At 38.5% G+C, this 11,518-nt stretch overlaps 2 protein-coding genes across 3 annotated transcripts; one reads left to right on the forward strand and one right to left on the reverse strand.

The window, feature by feature from the left end:
* Nucleotides 1-116: 116 nt before the first annotated feature.
* On the forward strand, nucleotides 117-2,354 carry heix (UbiA prenyltransferase domain-containing heix). 2 transcript variants are annotated; one of them, XM_018447538.1, is made up of 2 exons: nucleotides 117-421; nucleotides 1,048-2,354. In XM_018447538.1, the coding sequence occupies exon 2, from the start codon at nucleotides 1,066-1,068 to the stop codon at nucleotides 2,080-2,082; it is 1,017 nt and encodes a 338-aa protein (XP_018303040.1). In that variant the 5' UTR covers nucleotides 117-421; nucleotides 1,048-1,065; the 3' UTR covers nucleotides 2,083-2,354. The 2 variants fall into 2 exon arrangements, with proteins under 2 accessions (XP_018303040.1, XP_018303039.1); XM_018447537.1 differs by having other exon boundaries at nucleotides 1,051-2,354.
* Nucleotides 2,355-4,955: 2,601 nt separating this feature from the next.
* Nucleotides 4,956-10,207, reverse strand: xmas (RRM_XMAS2 and SAC3_GANP domain-containing protein xmas). Its single transcript, XM_018447553.1, has 3 exons — nucleotides 6,066-10,207; nucleotides 5,707-5,988; nucleotides 4,956-5,570 (listed from the first exon to the last, which is right to left on the reverse strand). The coding sequence occupies exons 1-3, from the start codon at nucleotides 10,148-10,150 to the stop codon at nucleotides 4,988-4,990; spliced, it is 4,950 nt and encodes a 1,649-aa protein (XP_018303055.1). The 5' UTR covers nucleotides 10,151-10,207; the 3' UTR covers nucleotides 4,956-4,987.
* Nucleotides 10,208-11,518: the final 1,311 nt, after the last annotated feature.

The following is an 11,518-nucleotide window of genomic DNA, read 5'->3' on the forward strand; positions in this document are numbered from 1 at the left end:
CAGCCGTTGTCTCATCTCGAATGAAAAAGAGTGCAACATGGTGCAGCTAAAATGAACACACCTGCCGTGTGTCCCCACACCACAGTCCCAATACTGAATACTCCCGGTCCCAGCACTCCACAGCACTTCACGGCACTCCCAACGTCACAGCGGGTAAAGCAAGTTGAGTGAAGGACCAGGGGAGTCGGGACTGTCGGGAGAGGAAGGAAGGAAAGAGGAAGATCATTCGGAGCATCGCGCATCCGCGTCGTAATCAGTCGTAAATGTCATAATGCTGTCGGAGCGAGCACTAATGTAGCAACGAATAATTATATGATGTACCAGCACTACAAGCACGCGCGGAACGTCATATGAGTTGCCGCAGACAGCGTCTTGATTTTAACCTAATTTCGTTCATACCTGTTTTCCGAAGGAATCTCAGGTGGGTTTGCCTCTTTAGCGCGCGACAAGAACGCACCGGCCCCTGTCGAGAATCACCGCGCTATCTTGCACGCGGGTTCGCTCTCGTCGCCCTTGCGTCATATAATTTCATTTTTTTTGATTGTTTGATTATTCGATTTAAAGAATAGGGAGTTTTTGCAATAACGTGGATCCAGATACGTGAACGCTAAAGTTACGTTATCCTTTTCTTAATTAAATAATTGTTAAGATTAAGATGACGTGACCTTAGCGTTTACCGTATCTGGATAAACAGTATTGCAAAAACTCTCTAATAAGTTACACGTAGAAACGGACTGCGCAATGCATATGTGGTGTGAAATTAAGATACCGTTAAGTACGATACTCCGGGACATCGTTATATCGAAAAGTTTGTATCACTCAATATTTATCTTTTTCTTCTTATGTTGACTGATCAACGTGTAGGAGACAAAGTCTAAAAGTTACTTTTACTAAGATATATTATTAAGATATATAAGATATATTATTAGGACGTTTGTTCAATGCATCTAACTTGCAACTCCTAGCCTTAGCGTTTTTCCTTCTTTATAGATTCCTTGAGGTTTTATTACTTCAGCATTCAAGTGATATGTTGTGTTTTTTTTTTAATAGTACTATACATGAAACATGATGTCTAACGGCGGCATTCAGAATCCGACTGAGCAAATTGAAGATACCTCAATGGGGAATAATCTACATCACTCATCCTCGATATTATCGCCATCGCCATCGTCGGCCTTGAATTCTCCCCTCATGAAGCTATCTTCGTACTTCCTAGCAGTGCGACCATGGTCGCTGAGCGCGTCGTTGATGCCGACGCTTCTTGGATCAGCGCTTGCATATCGACTACCAGGCCTGGCGAGCTTCAATTGGATATCGCTATGCCTTACCGTGCTCATAGTGGTTTGTGTGCATGGTGCTGGTAATGTAGTGAACACTTATTTTGACTATGTGAAAGGTGTTGATAGTAGGAAAAGCGACGACAGAATACTGGTAGATGAGTTACTGTCCAAAGATGAATTGGTCACATTGGGGGCATTCCTATACGCAGCAGGATGTTTGGGATTTGTCTTACTGACAGTCATCTCTCCCGCAAAGATGGAACATTTGGCTCTTGTGTATTTCGGAGGTTTATCCTCCTCCTTTCTCTATACAGGAGGTATAGGATTGAAATATATCGCTCTGGGCGATGTACTTATCTTAATTATATTCGGTCCAATCTCAGTTTTATTTGCGTTTATGGCGCAAACCGGTTACGTTGAACTAGGAACAATTTATTACGCGATACCGCTTGCCTTGAATACCGAGGCTATTTTGCACAGTAACAACACGAGAGATATGGAAAGTGACGAGAAAGCAGGAATCGTGACGCTAGCTATTTTAATAGGTCATACCGCGTCTCACGTTTTGTATGCTTTTTTACTGTTTACACCGTATATAATTCTTATAGTAGTGGCGTTTAGATATTCCCTCTGGTTTGTACTGCCAGTGGTCACTTTGCCGACTGCCTTTAAAATAGAAAAGGACTTTCGCAATCCGCATAGAATTCAAAACGTGCCTAAACGGACAGCTGGATTAAATTCATTTCTAGGTATTTTATATGTTCTCGCTTGTTTACTCGTGAGCTCGCTTCCTTATCTATAAATTATTCATGAGGCTTTTGTGCATCATTGTCCTGGATTACTCTTTCTATTCTGTTGATATTGTTTTCAGTGAGATTTCATCCAGACTTGTAATTAAAAGTATAACTTTCCAACGAGGGGAGGAAAAGTTTAAAACACATGAGTTGTTTTATTCATTTTCATATATCAATTACGTTCTATATAACTTTGCGCCATCTCGTAACATAATCCAAATGTGATTATGTTATTATCTGCAAGGGTAATCCAAGACTGACATTTTTGATTAAGTTAGACTTTATCAATAAATAAATATATATATATATACACAGGGTTGGCAAGTAACGCGTCACTTGTAACGCCGTTATTTTGTTGATCGTTGTTATAATAACGTGTTGTTATAATAACTTGTTATAATAACGATTTGGTAATGACATTGTGAATTTTTTATGATGGTAATGCTAACATCAGAGTTAGAAAAGTCAATCGTTACTTGTAATGAATTGAAAAAGTCATTCGTTACTGAAAAAAAAACTCCTAATTTGTAACGCGTTACTTTTTAGTAACGAGTAACGTTATGCGTTAGGGCCCTGGCACACAAAAAACTTAAGGCAGTAAGACGTAAGCAGTAAGGAAATCAACATGTTGGATTCGCTACTGCTTTAATATTATGGCTTTATGGACTCTACTGTGATTGGTCAATTCGCTTACTGTTTACGTTTTACTGCTTAAGTTTTTTTGTGTGCCATGGCCCTTACTCGTTATACTTATATTGACTTTTTCAGTGTAACGCGTAATAGTGACAAGTTACTTTTCAAAGTGACTTCTCTAACTTTAATACAACCTTAGCGTTTAATTAGTTAGCATCATAAAAGATTGCAACATCGTCATCAAATTGTTTACTATAAAAAGTAACTGAATGACAAAGTAACTGAAAAGTAACATTTGCCAACCCTGCATATATATCGGCAGCTTATTGTTAACTAATATTCAATAATTTTAAAATTTCGAAATCTCTGAGCCGTTACAAATTATGCAATCAACAAATTATATAGCACAAGTAAAAGAAATATATGACTCATTTATTGAAGATATTTATGTTATATTCGCCTCATTATAAATTAATTCATACCAATTTCAAAATGTTTATCACAAAATTAGATCTTTGTGGCTTGATCTTGAATATTATTTTATACTGCGTATATATTGTCACATCTTGTAATAAAATATCATTCTCGCGGATATTAGGATTTGGAAAACGTACGTGTGTGTGTGTGTATATATATATATATATATTCCTTGTTTATGTCTTTTCTCATTTTTATTTAAAAGTAAATTAAATCTTTTATATGAATCCCTTAGAATTAAACTTGTTGAAACACATAGATCTTTTGTGTATTTATTTTAAAATAGATATATCTTAAGAAATATGTTTGTCAATACGCGTTTGTCTATGTATTCTGTTACGAAGGAGATATGCCCATGTATTTTATTATGAAAATACTGATCTATGTTAGCACATTATTTACGTTGTAACTTACGTGCATAATAATTTTAACAGCGATATCTCAGGAGCATCACAATGTCATATACGACGCGTATGTGTATCTTACATTACATAATATGTTATATTTTCAATAACATATTATGTTTAACTTAATCATTTATTTTTACTGAATAAATTAAATTTTTCTTCTTCCAATGGTTCGAATATTTATCGTGACATAATATACTTCCCGCATAATCTTTTAGATATATCATAGAACAATTGACATAATGTTTGAAATACTCTGTAAGAGACTCTTATAGTTGTTATATTTATTTCATAAATAGACTCGAATTAGGAATAAATCAAAAACATAGCCGAACCAAATAAAAATATATAACTCGCTACGCGTGGATCTATTCCGATTAAGTCCGATTAAGATCTACATCGATTAATGATGAAATATAAAAGAACTGTAAATGTATTCTGTGAGTGACAAAATTAAAAATCTTGGTAATCAAGAGTCATCGTAACATTAATTTATACATTTGAGGTTTTATATAATTATACATTCGAAAATTGTTATACAAAATTTTTTACAAGAAAGCAAAATACGTATTATATTCTGTATATAATGTCACAAAGTCTTGTATTATAGCATCATTTGATCTCAATTCATCGATAAATTTTATTAAAAGTTTTCGTATAAAATAATGTATCCTATATTTTAAATATATCTCTCTTTGAAGGCGCATACATGTCTGGATTCATCACGTATATAATAAAATTATATGATGGAAGGAGGCGGGAACGGAACAAGTAATACAAGATAAAGAGAGATATATGAATATGGGAAAAGAAAATTTGTGACTAATTTAATAAATGAATTTAATATGTATTCATTGCACTAATTCTTTCAGAATATTCATCATTTCTGAATAAGTTTCTCTTTCTTATTTTCTCTATGAGAATTTAACTATGTTGTGAATGTACAATATCAAACGACAATACTTTTAAGACCGTGGAAAAGCGTTTTGTTAAAAATATATATTTTCCGAACCATATAATTCTACGAATTACATATTGTGTGTGTATATGTATATATATATATATATACACACATACATATATATACATATATGAAACAATTACGTTACGAAAAATAAATTAATGACTAGCTCTATTTTTATGATTCTTATAATATATGAACAACTTAATAACATTTAAGTAAGATCGTAGCAGCGATTTCACACATACCTTATGTATAAATATATTTTAAATGTTATACATATCGAGATATATTTAACTGGAAAACATTGTTTCAAAAGTAAATCGTCGCATGTCAATGTATAAATATAAAGCATGTTGTACATAACGTGTATAATAATATAAAATGACAAAAGATATTATTAAAAAATATGTCATATGGTTAAATGGGGAAAACTTATACGCCTTCCTCTGTTAGGTTTATCTCATCAAGTAAAGCATTCTTTAGCCTGTCTTCCAATAATGCGTTTTCTAATTGTTGCTCCTGCAAGCGGTTCTCTACCTCGATGGACACAGAATGCACCTCCATGACACAAGTTTTAGTGCTCTCGCAAAACTCCGCTAGTAAACTAAATTCTTCATCTAATACGCTGTCATCCAAATTGTTTTCCGATTTATCGAGTCTCTTTCGCTTTCTCGTCGGTTCATTTAACATGATATTATTATCCGAGCTTGATTCGTGCAACATGAATTCTGTCAATACGTTGGATTTGAACCACCACGGTAATGTCTGAAAATGCTTGATGTGATTTCTGTTGTAAATGACCGTTTGATCTTCGTCCAGAAGACGTATCTTCTCTTTTATCATATATAGTAATATGTGTACGAAATTGGATAATTGTAAACTGCCCGAGGTGAGGAATAAGTTGCTCAATATATCGTAAAAAATAATATTATAGTTCGAATCGGACAACACCTCCCTGCAATAATTCATAATATGTCGTCGCAGATCTTGTATGTCTGTTATTGGCCACGGTGCACTGAAATAAGAAAATAAACGACGTAAATAACGAAATATTGAAAATATACAACTATCACGCGTGTATGCTTTATTATATAGGTATAGATATGTTAATATAATTAATAATTAATACATTGATCTATATCAATACTTACTTCCACGGTGGTAGTACAAAACTATTCATCGCGGTCTCTAATTTTGCTCTGTATTCATCTCGTTTCCATGATTCGTTAAAATATTCGTAACTGCATGGCATGGTGCCGCTGTTTTTGAGAAATTTCTTTAATTCGGGCGCGAAATTTGTATATAACATGGATTCTGGATCTAAGATTATGTCTATCAAGTGATTTACAGCCTCATTGTGCAAATCAATTACAAAGTTTGGGTCCTTTAATGCGTCTGACAATTGTTTATTGTACATAGAATCACCCAGTATCCTGAAGATTATAATAATTAGAAAATATACATATATTAGTATATAATCAAATAAGTAAGTACAAAAATTGTCCTATACCTCAACCATAACTCTTCGGACAAACATATGTCGTATACGTTAAACAGATAATCCATTTCCAGCGGATTCGGTGGTGATTTATTCATCGTCAACCATAAAACTGCGCTTTGCGTCAAATTTAAGATAATTTTCGCAGACAGATTCTCCTCGTACATGATTGTATATTCCGATACGTAGCCAGATTCCAGGAAGGATTCTAAATCTGAGACGATACTATCATTCTGATTCTCCACGTCCCCGTTACCTAAAACGATAAAGGCGAGCGGCATAGGCATTAGCTTGTGCCGCGACAATACGGTCCTCGTTAAACGTTTAGCTACAGATCTGTAATTCTCCGAGGCGTCAGCGATGAATAGAAGTGCGTCGGCACCGATCAAGTGATGTTCACTGATCAGACCTTCGAAATGCCTTATACAGATGTGCAAGGTTTCATAAGGATTCGGCCGATAAATCTTCACGATAGGATCCATTGTAAAATCGTCGGGATTCAAGTATTTATTCATCACCTTCTTGTGATACCACAAGACTGCTTTGTTGGCCAAGTCCGGCCAGGAGATGACGAGTTTCCAGTATACGTTAGGCAAGGATTCGAGGTCCAACGATCGTACGTTCTCCTTGATGCCGATGTGCACGATAATTTCGATAGGCGCAAGACTGCTCTCCGTCGCGCTGACTGCTATGTCTGGCTCTGGTTCGCCTCGTCGTTTACACATATTCTGCATCACCACTTCCTGCTCCTTGGTATACAGCATCCGCGCGGTTTCCTCCACGGAATGCCTCTGCAACCAAACCGGCGTGCCTTCCAACGCCGCTCTTTGCCGCTTCTTTCTCAATACGTACTGCTTCCAGATGTTTACGCATCTGACGATCACTCGATTCTTAATTCGCAGTAACATCGCCTGTAATTTTTTTTGCTGCTCGATCTCCGCGGTCAGTGCTGTATCGCAAATCTCGTGAGTAACTTCGCCGATCATGTCTGAAAGGAATCTCTTGCTCAATGTGTTATACATCTCTATCCTGTCGATGTCCTGTTTCACGATGGTGGAGCAAAACTCGTTCGTGACTTCGGCGTGCAAGCTATTGTAAATCTCTTCTGACTGCTCCTCAATTCGTTGCATTCTCCTCGCGTGCTCCAGCTTCTCTAGCCCAGCTTTCTCAGCCTCCGATATCACTTCCTCCTGGGTCTTCTGTTCCTTTTTCCGGAAGACTTGACTTTGCTCCTTCTTTGTCTTATTCGCAACATCCGTGAACGCTGACTGTTGAACAGAAACTGGTATGGGAAAATGTTTATTAACGAATATCGTGGAGGAAGAAGGTGTAACGTTCCTGAATAAATTTCTCGAGTCTATCCCGGAGAAGATGCTCTTCGTTACGGCCATCGCAAACGGCGGGACTGGTTCTGCATTACGTGATGTTTCCGGTGTAGAGAACACGGAAGGATTGCCTACAAATAAATTATTACTGGCGATAATACTGCTGCTACCAAACATCGCTGGCTGTTGTTTATCGTTGGTGTCTTCACGACGTGTACCAGTCGCACTTCTGCTATCAGAATATTTTTCAGAAGCTACTTTAATCGATGCACTAGCTTGAGTTTTGTTCTCAATAAATATATTCGATTCTTTTGGCTTGTGTTCGAATACGTCCGGTATACAGGACGTTACCGTTTTAAAAATGTCTGAGCTGACTGATTCGGGAACTGACGCGTGTTTAAATGCGCTCCCTTCGTTGTTCGTGTTTGTTGGCTGCTTTCGAGTTTGCACAGGTCGTAGAAGATCCTTTGCGACTCTCTGATCTTTATTCCGAATTGATGTCAACTTTGCTATCCTCTTTGTCTCCTTTTCTGCGAATTCGTATGGATCATGCCGTTCCGCAAAAGAGTCATCTGCAGTTTGGTCCGCGGCGTTGATCGACTCAGGCATCAAATAGCCGTGCGCGTCGAAACTGTTATGTGGCTTATGATTCTTGTAAGTCTTCTCTGGCATTCTTTTACCGGCGATGCATTGCCCGATACTAAAATTTAAGGTGATTCTCTTGGATTCTATTAAATTACAAGCCCTACCCTGCTGGATACTCGCCGTGGGCATATTAAAACTCTGACGATTCAGGAGAATGTACATCTCGTCGTTGGACAGATTCAATCCTGCTTGTTCGCAAAAATATATAGCCTCGTTCTCATCCTCGAAGCCGAGGATGTCTATTAATTCGTACAACGGAAAAGCGGTTGAGGTACTTCTACAGTATGCCTTCACCATTATCGAAAGAGCCCTCAATCTGATTTGATTGAAATATCTCAACAGGATGCAGGCGTTCAAGTAAGTCGTCTCTCGAACAAGCTTAAAAAATTTGTAATAGTTGTTTGAGTCCAATGAAAAATATACTTTGATCGCAAATTGGATTTGCAGTGAATTTTGCACGGACACCGGCAGCTGCTGCAAATCGTATAGGAAGTTACCGTTGTTCAAATTTAGTAGGACAACGTACGCCCTGAATTCAGGCTCGTTTTCGCAAGTGATACCCTTTACTCTCAAATCGTGGTACATGTACTTCAAAGTCTGCAAACACTTGGTCAAGTTCTCCGAATTGATCTTCTTGTCGAACACAGATGCATCCTCCGCGCAGAGTCTTTCCGAGCATACTATGTGAAACCTAGCACACTGCTCGATCAATTCGACGCTTTCCTTGCAGCACAGTTCCTGCTGCGTGATATCCTTCCTAATTCCTCTCGTCCTATCCCAAAGAAAGTGATACCACTCGGCTAGATTTGTACCTTCCTGCTCACAGAGATCCATCAACTCGTGAAGCAAGTAGCTCATGGTCATCTTCAAAGATTTCACCGGCCTCAACTCGTGAGGCATCGGCTCCTCCTGATCCGCGGAAGATCTCGAATATTGCTTCACAGCAATCGCGTGATTTATTCTATACTCATTTCCTTCCAGCTGTTCGTACGACGCGACTTGCCTCTGAGACTCGCGCATCAGACGTTCCTTCTCGGGGCACATATCAGGGCAAGTGCCGCTGGTTACTGTCGCGAGCGAAGCAGGCTTGGCTCGCTTCAGTCTCATGAGACGGTCTCTAGCCTCCAACACTTTGTACTTATCTTCGGCCGTAAGAGCAACTTGATGTATTATATTCTGCAGCTCTTCTATGGATTTACTGGGCAAAGATTTAACTATCTGACTCTCGGTGTCGTGCTTCTCGACTTTCGCTGTAACTTTCTCCAATTTTGCCGTAGCTTTCTCATGCGACAATGTCGTTTTACCACTCGGTGCTTTGGTTTTTAACGGAAACAACACGCTTACATCGGACATCTCGTTTCCTTTGATAGGATGCAAATTATACTCCATGTTCGCCATGGCTTCCAATTCTGATTTAATCTCGTCGTCGGATGCTTTAAGTAGATTAGCCACTATATTACGCTGCAATTCCTTCTTCTTAATCATCTTTTTCGCCGTTGATTCCAGCTTTGTCCACTTTATGTCAAACTTTTCGCCTTTGTAATCACCACCGCCGTAATATGCAGCGCTCGCCTCTATCTTCGTTGCGTAAATCACTGTGATTACGTGTTTCTTCGGACGAATAGTTACCTTTATGATTTTTCCGTACTTGACAAAGTATTCCTTCGCTGCTGTTTTAGTCAGCAAGGCTTTCGGCACGTTGGAGCATGTTATCGAGTTGTCAATGTTGACTTTAGTAATACGTGACTTGGAATTCTTTTTCAACTGTTCAAATGCTCCAGTGTCTTTAAGGGCATTAGCAAATACGTTGATCGTAGGCTTGTACGTGTTTCTAGAAATTCTTGGCTTATATTTGTTGGATTTATTGGTCCACTGCTCTAATGCACAGCGCTCACCTCTATCTTCGTCATATAAATTATCTGTGCAGCTTTGATTGCATTGCGACACTATCGTCGGTGCGGCGAATGTAAACATATTCTTCTTATTGAATTGAGTGTCGAACACATGATTTGATTCTACATCGAAATTAATAACTCTTGGAAGATCAAATACGGTACTCGGTTTCGAGAACACGAAAGAATTCGAGGCTGCCTCTATTTCCGAGGCGTCCATCTCCATTTTATCCATATGGCTCGAAATTTCGCTTGGAATTTATCTTACTCCTGTAAATTATATAATGTAAATACCAACACTGTGTGTGACGAATATGATACTGCGTATTGCAGCTGATTGCAACGACACAATAGGTAAATATGGTTTAATATTTGTCACACTCTTGAACGAAATCCCGAATCGGAATATTGAAAATATCTCATATCTCAATCAGTATTAATTAACAATCGTAAATCTACCAACCTATCTCTGCAGCACCAAGTAGAACGATTATTGAATTATCAATGTCAGCCGCAGCAATGTTTACGCGCGCATTTAAAACACTAACCTATTTTACACAATACACTCATGTATTTGAATGTGTTCGTCACAACGCACACATACAACTGTGGGCAACTACAAAGTGTAATGACTCCTGCACACTGGACGTGGAAACGCTTACCGCGCGGCAAAATACGACGCGGTAGCCAATAAGCTTACAACTCCTAACATGTTCATTGGTTACCGCATCGCATTTTGCACGCGGCAAGCGTTTCTGCGTCCAGTGTGCAGGAGCCATATAGCTGGTTCTACATTAAGGTGCATTCACATACAAGCGTCAAGCAGCGGAAGCAGCAACCAATCAATCGCATCGTAGCGTCGCAAGCGGTCCAATCAACATCAATCTAGCTCTCACTCTGATTGGACCACAACGCTTGCGACACGCTTGCGACACTGCGATGCGACTCACGAGTAGAATCAGCTTAAAGTGGAAACTTCCATCAAAGAGACAATTTACAAGTCAGTTCGCGTTGCTTTCACTTTTCATATTTAGAATTCGAAATTAGATTCGATTTTTGTCTCTCTTCAGTGTTCGAATACATATTTATTTTGTTTTAAATACAAATATTTTATGGTTCCTGCACACTGGACGCGGAAACGCTTGCCGCGCGGCAAAATGTGACGCAATAGCCAATAAGCTTACAGCTCCTAAAGATGGTTCTACATTACTCGCATCGCAATAGCTGCGTTCAGCAGACTCAACAGTTTTGCAACCGTTTTATGATTGTCTGCTGAGATAGGACCATTCTTCTAGATCTAAAAGTATGATCCAATTAGCGCGAAGGAAACTTACAACAGTTGCAAAACAAACGTTCTGCTGAACGCACCCAATATCGCAAGCGTGTCGCAAACGTTATGATCCAATCAGAGTCGAGCTAACTTGATGTTGATTGGACCGCAACGCTTGCGACGCTGCGATGAGACTAATGTAGAACTAGCTTAATGCGGGGTCTACAATAGAAGTCGTAGAGGTCGTAGGGTCTTAAGTCGTAGAAAATTGACCAATCACAGTTGATTATTCTTCTCATATTCGACTGTGATTGGTCAATTTTCTACGACTTA

Source organism: Mycetomoellerius zeteki, unplaced genomic scaffold (genome assembly GCF_001594055.1).
Source record: "Mycetomoellerius zeteki isolate Tzet28-1 unplaced genomic scaffold, Tzet1.0 scaffold203, whole genome shotgun sequence".
NCBI lineage: Eukaryota > Metazoa > Arthropoda > Insecta > Hymenoptera > Formicidae > Mycetomoellerius > Mycetomoellerius zeteki.